Consider the following 15,419-nt stretch of genomic DNA (forward strand, 5'->3'; position numbering starts at 1 on the left):
TTGGGAACAGTGAGCACAATGCTATTAAGCTCAGCATTCATGTTAATGGAAAGTTACCCCTAAAGTCCAAAAGTGTAACATTTGATTAGAAAGAGGGAATTTTACAGAAATTAGATGAATATTTAAAAGGTGGTTGAAACGGAAACATGGAAGTCAAATCCCTAGAGAATACTAGGCAACTATTTAAGCCCACACTAATTGAACTATAGATAAACTATAGATAAAATGCATTTATCTATATTATTTATCTATAAACTATAGATTTATCTATATTATTTATCTATAAACTATAGATAAAATGCATTCCCATGGTTAGAAAAGGAACTGACAAGTTTAAAAGAATGCCTGCATGGTTCACAACCCAAATCAAAAAGCTATAAAAAGCAAATAGGTGTCATTTAAAAAGTGGAAGGACTGACCCAATGAATTGAATAGAAGGGAGCAAAGGCTCTCGCAAAAAAAAATGTAAGTCAATAACAGGGGTCCAGAGGAGAATCTGGAAAATTACAAGCCAGTTAGCTTAACATCTGTCCCAGGAAGAACAGTAGAAACTGAAATCAAAGATAGAATTATTAAACGCATAAAGGAACGCATAAAGGAAAGGGAAATCCTACTGAGGGGAAATCTCAGGCCCACATGTTTTCTTTATCAGTGTAATTCCCCCATAGTACCACTGGCTTGCCTTACTTCTAGTTAGTTCCCCTTTTTAAGTTTTTTTCCCCCAGTAGACAACAGCTCATAGTCAGGTAGGCTTATGAAAAGGTTTTGCATTTGTACCTTGTTCTGCTATTCTTCCATTTGTTTTCTGTATTTTGTCAAGGTAATAAGGATTTTTTAATTTAACAGCTATGGTTTATTTTACTTATGTTGTGGGCAACGTTCCCTGCAAGCTGTACGACCGTGCAGGCACCATACTGGTGTTGTATAGATTGGGTGCCCACCTGGAAGGGGTAGCTCTCGCTGGTGGCTCAGTTCTGCTCAGAGAGAATGAGCTTCCACACAGTAGCAAGTAAGCCTTAGAAGGACTATTGATTGTGGGGACTGCATGGATAATACACTAATATTTTCTCTTCCTTTGATATACTATATATAGTGCATATGTTTTCAAAACATGCTGGTGATCTCTGGCCCAAAAGCTATCTAGCTGTCCACAACCAAATCTAGGGCATTTTTGGTCTTGGCCTCAGGCTGGTAGAATGCTCTCTCAGATGAGACCTGAGCCCTGCGAGATTTGAAGCAATTTTGCAGAACCTGTAGGACACAGCTGTTCTACCAAGGCTATGATTAAAACAGCATCTTTCTTCTTTCCCTTCTCCTCCTTTAATTTGTTTGATAAAGCATGTGGAATGTGTTCTGTTTTAACCAGATGTTTTAATACCATCTGGATGAGTTGTTATAGATAATTATAGACTATAGTGATTTAGTATTGTTGATTTTATTGTTATTATTCTGTGTTGGAGGTCTCCCTGTGCCTATAAGTAGTATAGGATGGCCTATAAGTAGTATAAAATGAACAAATGAATGAAAATGTTGTTTGGCCAGTATAAGAGCTTCTGTCTGATATAAACAATTGTCTCAGTGTGTATGTGTATGTTAAGTACCAGGTCACTTCCAACTTCTGGCAAACCTATGAATTAATGACTTTCAAATGTCCCATCAGTTATACCATTGCTCAGGTCTTGAAAATTGAAGAAGAAGAAGAAGAGTTTGGATTTATATCCCCCCTTTCTCTCCTGCAGGAGACTCAAAGGGGCTTACAATCTCCTTGCCCTTCCCCCCTCACAACAAACACCCTGTGAGGTAGGTGGGGCTGAGAGAGCTCCGAGAAGCTGTGACTAGCCCAAGGTCACCCAGCTGGTGTGTGTGGGAGTGTACAGGCTAATCTGAATTCCCCAGATAAGCCTCCACAGCTCAGGCGGCAGAGCTGGGAATCAAACCCGGTTCCTCCAGATTAGATACACGAGCTCTTAACCTCCTTAACCTCCTACGCCACTGCTGCTCCCTTTTGCAGAAGACTGCAGCATCCTTTATTAACTCAGTCCATCTCATGTTGGGTCTCCATTTTTCCTACTGCCTTCAAATTTTCCAAGCATTATAGTCTTTTTGAGAGTCTTGCCTTGTCATAATGTGACCAAAGTATGATAGCCTTCATTTGCTAATTTTTGGTTTTAGGGAGAGTTCAGACTTGATTTATCCAGAACCCTCTGATTTGTCTTTTTAGTTGTCCATAGTATCCATAAAAATCTCCTCCAACTCCATATTTCAAATTAATCGTTTTTTCCTATCAGCTTTCTTTACTGCCAATTTTCACACCTATGCATAGTAATAGGGAATATTATGGCATGAATTAACTTGATCTTGGTTGCCAATGAAACATCCTTGAACTTAAGAATCTTTTCTAGATTCTTCATGGCTACCCTTCTCAGTCTCCTTCTGACTTCTTGATTGCAGTCTCCCTTTTGGTTGATCATGAAGCCAAGGAACAGGAAATATTGATCAATTTCAATTTCTTCATTGTCAAGTTTAAACTTGTATAATTCCTCAGTTATCACTATTTTTTTTCTTCTTGCTGTTCAGCTATAATAATGCTTTGCCACTTCCTGCTCTAACTTTCATCAGGAGTAATTTCAAGTCGTCTCTATTTTCTGCCAATAATATAGTTAGTATCATCTGGATGTCTCAAATTGTTAAGGTTCTTTTTACCAATTTTCACTCCACCATCGAAATCTTATCCAGTTTTCCTTACGATATGTTCTGCAAACAGACTGAATACACAGGAAGATAAAATACACCCTTGTCAGATACCTTTGCCAACTGAAAACCATTCTGTTTCTCCATATTCCGTTCTAATAGCAGCCTCCTGACCAGAGTATATGTCGAGCAACAGAACAATCAAGTGTTGTGGCACACTCATTTCTTTTAAAACAACCATATCTTTTCATGATCCACACAGTCAAAAGCTTTGATGTAATCAATGAAACACAGCTGATTTTCTTCTGAAATTCTATTGTATGCTCCAGGAACCAATGTACATTTACTGTAGGATCTGTAGTTCTCTTCTATTTCTGAATCCAGCTTGAACATCTGCCATTTCTTGTTCCATACATGATACCAATCACTCTGTGTGAGAAATTAATGTGATGCTCCAATAGGTCCACAGTCTTTGACATCTCCTTTTTTTTTCTAAACTGGAATAAAGACTGAGCGTTTTCAGTCTACGGGCCATTGTTTTGTTTCCCATATTTGTTGGCATATTCCTGTTAAGATTTTGATGAACTCTGTTTCTGTGGCTTCAAATAGCTCTATTGATTTCCAGTCTATTGCTGGAGATTTATTTCTCCCAGTTGCTTTGAGTGAAGCTTTCACTTCACTTAAAATTGCAAGTTCTCCTTCAAAAGATTTTGCCTACTGCCTTTGTGTGGAATATACACATATTTTCAGAATTTTAGATGTTAACACTTCCAGTAGGTAGAAAACATTTATTGATCATGATCACCATTCCATAACAGTGATTGCTGTTATTTTCATGACATGCCCAGAGTGTGATATAAGTGAATGGCATAATAGACTATCAGTGGTGGCGAACCTTTGGCACTCCAGATGTCATGGACTACAATTCCCATCAGCCCCTGCCAGCATAGCCAATTGGCCATGCTGGCAGGGGCTTATGGGAATTGTAGTCCATAACATCTGGAGTGCCAAAGGTTCGCCATCACGGGACTAGGTTCTGAGAGTCCCAGGTTTGAATCCTGAAACTGCCACGGAAACTTGCTAAATAACCTTGGGCCAGTCAAACATTGGCCGAATTCCCACTGAAAATTTAATCTAGATACAACCAAGTTTCAAAATAATCAGCACCTTTTCATCCAGGTTCCAACATCCTCACTGCAGCATGTTTCTAGTGAAGACACCTAGGTCTGCCCCTGGGTGTGTGTGTGTGTGCCTGCTGTCAGGAGTGCAATTATTAAGCTAGCAGCACCAAAATTTCTGAGTATCTTTAGGAGACCCTCCTGATGATACCACCCGTGTTTGGTGAAGTTTGATTCATTGGGGGCCAAAGTTATAGACCCTCAAATGTGTAGCCCCCATCTCCTATTAGCTCCCATTGGAAACAATGGAGCTTTGGACCCCCTGGACCAAACTTCACAAAACCTGGGTGGTATCAGTAGGAGGTGCATATACAAGCAGGTCCAGGAAAATCCCGTGATAAGGGCGGGGGGGGGGGGGAAGGAGCACCAGAAATGGGACTGATCTGTGTTCCACTGTTCGGCTGTGAGGAGATCTTGAGGGAACCTGGATATTTCGGGTGACTATCCCAGGATTAATCACCAGCGACGATATCACCATTATCAGCCTAACCTACGTCAAAGGATTGCTTTGTTGATAAACAGAGGAAAAGAGAACAATGTAAGCCACTTTTGGTCCTTACTGTGCTTGTGTTAAGTATCTACTGTTGGGAATTTTTGTTGTTTACAATCGCAAATTCTGGATTTTTTATTAATTGAGTCTTTTTTTGTGGCTTTCTTTTTTTATTTCTGGAGAGAAAATTTAGAAGATCTGAATATTCTAGGACGGTTATTCATTGAGCCTAGGTATGAATGCATCCAAACACTAGACAACAGCAAAGGACAAGTCAAGACTCACTGGCTGTAAAGAGAAACCAGTGACAACTAGCCATTTCCCTGTTATAACAACGGACCTCCTAGATAGAAATACCCTGAATCAAGTATCATGCCTGCCAACACCTTTCTTGGAGCTCACTACAGAGGGTGGTCAGGCCACACCCAACAACCACTGGGAAGAAATGGGGATGAGACCCAGTTCACCAGCATCACGCCACTGAAATTATGTCACTCCCAGGGAAACCAAAAGTGACATGACAGATGCTTTAACACATTGCAATAACGACGGTTTTGAATTTTAGCAAAATGATAGAGCATCCACCACATCACTTACATTGGGTCTTCTGATTTGCTTGCAGATTTTTTAAAAAGTTGCTTTGGCAGCAGCTGCCACCACAACATAATAATCTTCACTGTGTGACTGGAGATTATCTGTGTGTATGTTGAAGTATTATTATTAATCCTATAATAATCTCACCCCCTGATCTCATCCCTTGACATTTTGTGGTTGGCCTTACCTTATCTGGCAGTCATTTTGTGGTTGACTCCACTATATGAAGCAGCCGTTTTATGGTTGCACCCATTATTCTGTAACAGAATGCTAAAAAGGGTCTCCAGGCTCAAAAAGGATGGGGATCTCTACCCATAAAATAAACTGATTTAGTCAGATTATGGAATCCAGTAGGCAAAGGTAGAAATGCACAAGATTAACAATGTTACAGGATGCCCCTTGCTAGAATAGCAAAATAAATAAAAAATAAAACATATGGCTCAAGTTAAGTGAACCCACAGTGTCATCCTAAACACAGTTATATCTTTCTAAGCCCATGGACTTCAATAGACTTTGAAAGGTTTGATCTGTTTAGAATCTATTCTTCCTACTCCCAGATATAGCACTCAGACTCCCAGAACAAAGCAGATCACTTCAACAGAGCCTCCCAAATGGGAAATGTTCCTATTCCTGTCATTCAAGCTTTCACTCAACATCTTTGGAATCTATTTATATGCTTCAGGGAAAGCTCATTCATATATCTTTTCTGATAGTAAATAATAGTAACAGTCCTAGCAGAAACACTGACAAAATATAAGGAAATACCAAATATTATTGCTTAAGGCTAGAGATTGTCAATTTCACTGATCTTTGCTCTCTTGCTTTTTCAGTTTCCTAAAAGGAGCCAACATCTAGGATGGGCTCTTGAAGATCTGTCTGTATCACAACACTTTGAAAACAAGAGACATAAGATGCTGTGTCCACATTAAGAATCCTAAAAGGGGTTGATATTAAAAGGACAGTTAGGGTGCGTTTACATCAAACTGCTTGGACAAGAAGTTCCTTAGAGGTATAATTTTGTATGACAGGCTATATATCTGCAACACAGAATTCCTAGAAAACTGTAGTTCTTAAAAATGCTAGCAGAAACTATGATAAAAGTCATACACAGTCATGAGGTAAATCCAACGTAACAGTTCAGAGATTTCTAGGATACCTAGTATGGCAGTAAACAAAAATCACAGCATCACTTTCTGCTGCCAGTCTATCCAATAGATCTCTTTTGTATAGTTAGCAGATGTTTACAGCTTGGCCTCTAAGGTGGGGACGACAGAGGATCCATCCATAGTTTTCTGTGAGCTGTAGAGGGCTTTACTGGAATATGCAGAAACCTTCACTTGGGAAAATTAGTTTATAGTATAGGTGGCTTGCAACTTCTGCTGTCGTAGAATCATACAATCACAGGGTTGGAAGGGGTCATATAGGATCAGGTTAAAGCATTTGTCCAGTTGCTGCTTGAAGACTGTTATGGAGGAGGAGCTTACCACCTGCCTAAGCAGCCAATTCCACTGTTGAACTACTCTTACTGGACAAAAAAAGTTTCCCTAGTAGCCAGGTGGTACCGTTCCACCCATAATTTATACTCATTATTGTGAGTCTATCCCCTGTTGACAACAGGAACAACTCCCCCCCCCCCAAGAGACAGCCCTTCTCAACTTCAACTTTTCCAGACTAAACACTCCCAAGTCTCTCAGCCTTTCCTCACAGAACTTGGTCTCCAGACCCCTGATCATCCTTGTCACTCTCCTCTGCACCCATTTCATTTTGTCCCTATCATTTTTTAAAAATGAGGCCTCCAAAACTGCACACAGTACTCCAGATGCAGCCTAACCAATGCAGTGTAAGTTATGACATCTTGGAATTTGAATGTTAGGCCTCTGTTGATACACTCCAAGCCTTTTTTGACACTTTTTAAATATCAAGCCTTTTTTTGCCACTGCATCCCACTGACTGGTAATATTTAGCATACAGTCCACCCGTACTTCAAGATCTTCTATACACAATCACTGCTACCCAGAAGTGTTTCCCCCCATTCAGTGTTCATGCTTCTCATTTCTGTTACCCAGATGTAGAAATTTGTACTTATTCTTGTTGAACTGCATCTTGTTCACATCTACCCACTTTTCCAGTGTGTTTAGATTTTGCTGAATTCTATCTCTGTCTTCTGAGGTGTCCACTACTCCTTCCAATTTGGTGTCAACTGCAAATTTAATTAGTCCCACTACCACTTTATAGGGATTTTTTATTAAAAAATTTTTTAAGGACCAGAACCAAAATCTATGGCCCCCACCGAACACCTCCCTCCAATCAGATGAAATGCTACTGACAACTACTCTTTGAGTGCAGTTCTCCAATCAGTTCCCTATTTTTCTAACTATCCTGTAGTGTAGTCTGCAGTGCTACAGTTTATGCATCATACCATCATGGGGAACTCTGTCAAAAGCTTTACTGAAATCCAGGTAAACAACATCATTGACATTCCGATGATCCAGTAACTTGCTCAAAGGAGGAAACACGGTTGGTTTGGCAAGACCTGTTGGGGACCGTGATGGTAAAATGGCTTTTCAGTTCAGATTACTCCTCTTAGAGTTACACACACACTCACAGGTGTCTCTACTTAGGGTAAACCCTTACAGGGACAATTCCTATCTAGATAATTTCCTTCCCTTTGTAGGGTCAGTTTAAATCACTCCTAGTGACCCTCCCTAGGCTTCTGCCAGATACATTCTTCCCCCATCTTTATAGGTAAAGTCCATCAAGGTCTAGTAGGCCAACTTTTTAGACTGCAGTCTCAAAATCAAAACAGCTCTTGTTGCCAGCCTTCCCCTTGAAAAAGGACCGAAGAGAATACCACCTGTGGCCTCATTCCCTTCAGCTGCCTCCCAAAAATTCCGGTCAGCCTTAGTGCTTGTGATAGTGTTTAAGACCATGTTGTTTATTGCCAGGTGAACTATCACAAATGGGTAACTATCTGCAGGTTTGATCAGTTTTAGCATCCAGTCTGAAATAGCTTTAAACTTTGTCTTACTCCAACATAAGGGGGCTTCTCTCAGGATTATGTGCTAGACCAGGATTGTTTATTGGTTTAGCAGCAATTCTAGGAATGTGATAGGCACTGCTGCCACAAATGATGTTAGATAAAACTATTAGATAACCCAGAATGGGGTGGAGTAGTAGTAAGGTGAAATTAAAACCCATGATTTTTGAGTACCAGAGAGTCAGTTCTGCTGAAACAACCATGTGCAATTAATATTTGATAACAACCTTTTCATAGTGAGACTGTTATTCATAGACAGCATTATCAGTTAAACCTTCATATTTACCAAGCACAGCCAGCCTTGACAGCTATTTCAGAACAAGACATTCACACTGCACTATTATAACTAGTCATAAAATATTACTTCCATAGATGAGTGATGAATCCTGGGTAGCCAATGCTGGGGACAATCCACAAAGAAATGCTTTCACCTTTGTGTCCTGCATCTGAGTGCAAAGAGGCAACATGGGCTTTTGATTCAGAGCTACCTGTATTTATTTATATGCTACATTTTCTTTTGCCCTTCTTCCCAGGAACTCAAGATGGCATACATTGGTCTCTTCCATTTTACAACATCTCTTCCATTTTACAACAACCCTTTGAAGCTACCTAACAGAATGTGACTGGTTCAAAGTCACCAGCAAGTTTCCATGGCTCAGTAAGAATACGAATCTGGATCTCCAACCCAGATCCCAATCTGACACTCTAACTACTATGCAATACAGCACACAAATAGAATGACTTAATTGACTAAAATAACAACCCTTGAATTAAGTACACCATCTAAAACCAAACCACCGATAACTGTCATCTTAACTGCTACCATTGATCATCAGAAACAGGGATGGATTGAAATCCCGGAGTATCAGCAGATGACTTTATGTTAAAAGCAGCATCTTTTCTCAAAGACAAGTTCTGCAATAGGGTGTAGGAAGGAGGCAGTTCCATAGGAATGGACAGCCTGTGTTGTGTAGTGGTTGGAGCATCTGGAATATAATTGCAAAGACCCAGTTACAAATCCTCACTTTGCCAGAAAGCTCAGTGGCCTCATGCCTTTCTCTCTCTCTAAATCAAAGGGTTATTTTGAAGATAAAACTGAGGAGTGTTCAATAGGCAGTTCAGGATTTTCTTCACGCAAATCTGTAAACAGATAATAATGTTAATTGAAAATGTGGATTTTACCCAGTTGTAAGCCATGTACCTGTTTCCTTCTATATCCAATATCCCATTTCTAGCTTCCTTTCCATTAGTAACCTAATACATCTTTCTCATTCAAATTCATTCTCACAAGTGTTTTTTTCTGTAATGTTCAGGACTTCGTATTTTGCCAGTTTGTAGTCTTCTCATTTCTGATGAGTGTAGCTAAGAACGAAATTTCTTTGGTCATACCAGAAAGGAAATCCCAGAAATGTAAACTGCAATTTATAACACATAAATATGTCTTAAAAATCACACATTGGATTTTCTTTACAATTAATGTTGATTGATTTGATTACGGGCAATGAGATGATTTATATTTTCTCATTCAGCCACTTTATAGTTGTAGTTCTGAGAGGTGACTTGCATATTACCTAAGAACCTTGCTGGATCCATGAGTAGTCCACATAGTCCAGCATTCTGTTTCACACAGTGGCCACACAGTGTGGCCTGAAACTACTGCCTTAATTGTGTGCCCCCATGTACTAGTACTATGGGAAAAATTAATAAGCAGTCTTTCTATCTACTTTCTTCATCCCATGCATAATTTTAGAAACCTTCATTATGTCTCACCCAAGTCACTTTTCTCTAAATTGAAAAGCCTCAAGTATGTAATCTTCCCTCATAGAAAACATGTTCATCTTGATTGTCCTTTTCTGCCCTTTTTCAAGCTCTGCAATATCCTTTTTGAGATATGGTGTCCAGAACTGTGTACAATAGTCCAAATGAGGCCACACCATACAGGGCTTTACAATATTATTTATTATTTTATTTTTAACTCCTTTCATAACAATTCCCAGCAAGAACTTGGTGCTTTTTCAATGCTTCCGCATGTTGCTTGGGTGAATGAGTTTTGACAGATCAAACTCCCCTGGAAGAACTATTATGTCATTTCCTAGCACCTTCAGCACAGTGATATTCAAAGGAATTTGCATTCATGCATACATCTGTAGGTCATCAGAAATGTAAATAAAGTCCAATGTTTGCAACATTATTTTATGCTTTTGTGCAGTTTCATGAAGTATGCATGGTCAGTCTTCAGAATAAGTGAGGGCATGTATGCCTGTGTATGGGAATAAAAGCATAAATTAGGATTTCCTATTTGTACACATTTATATAAAGTATATAAATGTATATAAAGATGAAATATAAAGATGACCCTGACTTGGATAGCCCATGCTAACCTGATCTTGTCAGATCTCAGAAATTAAGCAGGGTCAACTCTGCCTAGTATTTGGATGGGTGATCTCCAACAAATACCACAGTTGCTACGTAGAGGCAGGCAATGGCAAACCAGCTCGGAACATTTCTCACCTTGAAAACCCCACGTCAAAAATCAGCTGTGACTTAATGGCCAAAAAAATAATATTTAAAATAACATTTCTTCAGGAAAAAACCCCAAGAACTAAATAACATTTCTGTTTCTCAACTTCCAGTAGTTTTGTAATTTTTAAAGCTAAAGCATATGTGTTTCTATTTCTACAAGCTGGTACAGCAAAATACCCAATGGTTACATGCTGGAAATCGTCATTTCAAATCTTAGCACCAAGCACCCTTACGCAAGATTTTAGTCTCCGTTCTCCATCCGTCATGAGTGTCCTATCTTGCTATGGTGCTGTAAGAATTACCAAGACAAATATACAGGTCACTTTGAGAAAGTAGGGAAACTGTTATTACATTACACAATCAAGTATCCATCTCTACAGGGAATTCAAAGAAGTATTTCACAGTGGATATAATCCTGCCAACCTTAAACACTTTTAAGTCTCATCGGTTTCAAGGGAAGAGAGTTAAGCAGGTCCTTAAGTATCTAATTGAAATCAGTGGGACTTATAAGTGCTTATCCTTGATTGGACCATATCCAATGTTTTTAAAGCAACAAGTATCTATGCTGATAGGATGCACAAATAAATTGGGAAGATTACAGTCTGGAAGGATCTCCCCAAATAGTAAGCTGCGGTCCACATTGACTGAAGACTTCCTCTGCTTCTATGGCTTCATCTGTTGATAATACATAATCAGATTCACGTGAAACATGAAAGAGCTTTATAGTTCCCCACATCGATTTTGGCAAATACGACTTTGTAGTCACAATATACCACTACACGAGGCAGGGGAGAAAAAATACACTGTAGCGACTTTATAGAGCCTTGGCGATTCTCTAATATCCTCTAGAAACCTTGGAGTAACACAGCCTGCAATTTTTAAGCAACTTCCTCTCGGGTCACCTGTATGCCAAGGATCCTACATTCCATTTTTCTTCGTCCCACTTGGGTGCATGCACTTTCCACCAACATGCCTCGTAGCTATAAATCGCCTTTTAGCCTTGGAAACGCGCGCGCACATCACCAGCAGATATAAACAGAGTCTCCTTTTCCACTCTGTCCTCACAAAGTCCCGTCCCGAGCAGATCACACTGATCCAACCTGACAACCCCTCCCCCCCGCCCGGATCAAGAGGAGGTCGCCCAGACGCTTGGATAATGCGAGACGAAACCACGGCAGCCCCAGACATTACTTTCAAACACCAGCAAACCGACTGAGCAACACCAAAACCTCGAGTCTCGACGGAGGACTTGACCTTTGCGAATGTTTCGCAAGAAGCGAGCTTACAAAAGATTTCGCACATGGGCCATTATCAACAAAAAAAATGTGTTCGCTGATCCCGAACGAACTCTTGTGAAACCCACCCCAAACTCCGTCCCAGTTACTTTCTTCGTCGCCTCTCCATTTTCGCGGCGGTTCGCAGAAATCAAGGCAGTTGCAGAAGTCTTGGGTGCGAGTTTCTTTCACTTTCTCTCCCGTGCTCTGTGCAGCCCGATCCTATGGCGCGTGTACTCAGGAGTCAGCCCCCACTGGACTCTATGCACTGTACCTCACTTCCCGAAATACAGTGCACACATCTACAGACAGATGCCACATGATTTGATAGGATTTAGCCTTGCAAGAGTTAAAGAAGCAACGGTGAAGCCTCCCTGCCCTCTGCCCTCGAGAGACTGATATTTGAAATTCCAGGATCTAATGTGCAGCTGCAATTGGAAGCCCCTTGCGGTCCCTGTGGATTGTTTGGGCTGGGGGAAGGGGAGCACACGGAAGATCTTGCCGCCAGATGAGCAGATACAAAACGGCGGTTTCCCCAAAGCACAGTCCAGCCTTTCCCCCCTCCCCATCTTCCCATGCAACCCCCTTTCCCCCTCCCCATCTTCCCATGCAACCCGACCTCCCCCACCCCCTGGAAGCCCAGTCCCGCTCACCCTTCCGGAGATGCCATGGTCCTGTCCAAGCCCCTGGTCTGTCTTCTGAAGAAATCCAAGGGTTTAGAGGGGCGGGTAGGGGGACCTCGTCCTTTTATTGTTGGCTTCCGGGATCTCCTTGTAGTTCCTGCCTGGTACAATCCTCCCGATTGGGAAAGACGAACATCCAGAAGCCTGGCTCTCGAAAGCTGCTCCCCCGTCACCTCCCCCGCCTTGGAGGGAGATTCCTCAACGTCTTCGGGCGGCTTGAATGTCTTCGAGAGAGAGACAGAGAGAAGCCGGGAGGGGGACGTCGGGGCGGCGGGTGGGGAGAGATGCAAAGAGAGGCGGACGAAAAACCCGGGGGCAGATGCGTGGTGGGCGAGGGCAAGGCTTAGGCAGCGTGGCCACCTGTGCGCGACTCCTTGGCTGGCTTCATTCCCCGGCTGGAGAGGGCGAGGACGGAGTGTGCGTGTGTGTGTGAATGTGTTTGTGAAGGAGGGGGAGAGAGAGAAGGCGGGGAGGGGGGGATGTGTGTGTGTGTGTGTGTGTGTGTATAAGAGGTGCTGGGTGACTTCACATTGCCATGGTGTTGGCTGAGGCTGGATTGGAAGGTTTAGCTGTGGATTTGCACTCTATCCCTCTCTATTTTCGGCCAAGCCTGACATCACTCGCGGTTGCGACTCCTCCAAATCTCCCAGCCTCTTATTTGCACGGGGAGGGCGAGAGAAGTCCTCCCGGGGGAAGGCGCGGATCCCTCGGCCCGAAAGTGCTGGCGGCGAGCGGGAGTGCCGGGCACTCTCCAGCGGAGAAAAGCAGCCGCCTCCTGGGTAGCTTCTTCGCAGTGCCTGCCCTGCTGTTCCTCGAGTGCCGGGAAGCTGCAGCGGAGGCGATTAGGTGATGGGCTGGAAACGAGGCGCAAACGCGTTTCCCTTTGTGCTTGGGCCGCTTTCTGATGCCGAGCAGCAGGGAACGCCTGGCTGTCCTCTCAGGAAGGAATATTTACAAGCCCCCTTAGCCATGCAGTCGGCTATGCTATAGGATTTTGATATGCTGCCCCATCCCTTCCCATTCTTTCAGTTTAAGCTGTTGTACCACAGCTGCAGCCTTCGGTTGCCTAACTGGGAGTCTGGCGAATAACTGCCTTTAAACAAAGGGAAAGCTTGGCTGCAAATATTACTTGTAGTAGCCATAGAGAAAAAGGAAATCATTTGGACGGCACCGAAAGAGTTAACCCCCCCCCCCTCCGCCGTCACGTTCTTGGCCTTTAAAACCTGCCGGCATATCCGATTGGGACTCCGTTACAGGGGCGGAGTCACGCTAATAAATTAAGACTCACGAGAGAAAGGAGGGGTCATCACGATCCATACACACACACACACACACAAATATGTACACACACTTCTTAAGGGAGCAAGGAAATCTTTCAATCATGCAGGGATCCTCTCTTGTTCTTTGTCTGATGTGGAAATAAATTGCTTTATGCTGCAGATAGGAAATTATATTTTTGGGATACCAAAACAAGTAGGGAGGTTTCTAGAAGCCTTAAAGAAGAGCACCTGGCCTCCTGTTTTCATTGCCCCTTTGTTGTCCATATGCTTCTTGAGATGTGGGCACAAGCTTAATGTAAACTTTTGCTTCAGTATCATCATCATCAACAGTATCATCACCATCCCTCCTTTCTTGCTGAGACTCAAGGGATATAATAGTGGCCTATTATGAATGGAGTGCTTCCCGCAAAGCTCCTTGCCCTGCAGTGCCTTCACAGTGTTTCGTTGTTTAAACAGAAGGAGGTGCCCCACTGCCTGCTGTGTAGCTTGCCTGCCCCTGCTTCTGGGTCACTCCGCATTCAATGCAAGATTTTTTTTCCTGAACCCTTTTAATTTTATGTTGATATTCCTTATTTCAATATTGTGCATGCTTGCTATCACTGTTTTTTTTTGGGGGGGGGGGGGGGGGGAAGGCACACCGGAAGGCCAGAAGGAGCAAAACCCCCAAACAAGGAGAAACTTCAGAATTTTCCCACACTCAGCAGGCTTCCAGGATCTTCAATGCCACAAGTGGGGGTTCATCTGTACAGAAATCTTCTCAGGAGGACACTTACCCTTACTGTGGGGCAGAGAACCAGTGAATAATTAGCCATAGTGTAAGCCAAGGATGGGTTATCTAGAGAATAGTACAATAGGGTTTGGACCACAGAAATCTGAAATAGAAATCTCAAACTGAGCGTGAACAAAGCACAAAGCTTAAAAAATGGTACATTAAATGGTGTAGCACTGCCTAGTCTGAAGCATACTTACAGTGATAGGTACTATTACAGTACTATAAGCCACTGAGCAGTCCTTTTTAACCTGTACAAAAAGCCCTTTGCTGACAGGAAAAGGAAAAATTGGGCTTTGTTTGTACTAAAGAATTAAAGAATATAAAAACAGAAACATGATTTGATGGAGGAGGGTAAGTCTCTGAATATATAAACAAGCTCTCAAATGACACAGAATTCTTCATCAAGCCAAATGACCCCCAAAAGTCAACTCAGTAAATAGTGTCTGACGAATGGAGTGTATGTTTAAGGGAGCTTTGACTCTCAAAAGCTTCCCATGGAAATTCTTGTCGCTCTTTAAGGTGATATTGGACTCAGTCATTTTGACTGTGGTATTCTATGATACACACTGTTAGTAGTTTGGTTCAATTTCTTGATGAATAGTTCTTTCCCTAAACCAGTAACTAGAATATATTGCGTTTTTCTATGCAGTCTCAGCTGAGATTATAAATAGCTTCTTTGCAGTAACAGGCTGTAGAGTTCTTTGACTGTAGTAAGTAGGTAATAAGTATGTCCTCTAAGACTCTGCTGACCTCTGTTGGGCAAGTGGCAAATCAGTGTTTATTTAAAGAAGCATGGAAAGGAGCGGGCACAGAACTTTTCCTGGAAATTAGAAACATTTTTGGTGAGGTTTATTTTCCTCAAACAATTTATTCTTAACTATTCTGGGAAGCTGACAA

At 42.0% G+C, this 15,419-nt stretch overlaps 1 protein-coding gene across 2 annotated transcripts in view; it reads right to left on the reverse strand.

Moving 5' to 3' along the window:
- Positions 1-13,128, reverse strand: part of SLC1A2 (solute carrier family 1 member 2) — a 137,186-nt gene extending 124,058 nt beyond the window's left edge. The window contains exons 1-2 of one of the 2 annotated variants that reach the window (XM_048483364.1): positions 12,441-13,128; positions 11,877-12,089 (exon numbers count right to left, since the gene is read on the reverse strand). Coding sequence is in view for 1 of the 2 variants with exons in the window: in XM_048483362.1 (XP_048339319.1) it covers positions 12,441-12,457 (17 nt within the window). In the remaining variant the exon portion in view is untranslated. The remainder of the gene's footprint in view (positions 1-11,876; positions 12,090-12,440) is intronic. The other variant, XM_048483362.1, reaches the window with a different exon arrangement.
- Positions 13,129-15,419: the final 2,291 nt, after the last annotated feature.

Source organism: Sphaerodactylus townsendi, linkage group LG02 (assembly GCF_021028975.2).
Source record: "Sphaerodactylus townsendi isolate TG3544 linkage group LG02, MPM_Stown_v2.3, whole genome shotgun sequence".
Taxonomy (NCBI): Eukaryota; Metazoa; Chordata; class Lepidosauria; order Squamata; family Sphaerodactylidae; genus Sphaerodactylus; species Sphaerodactylus townsendi.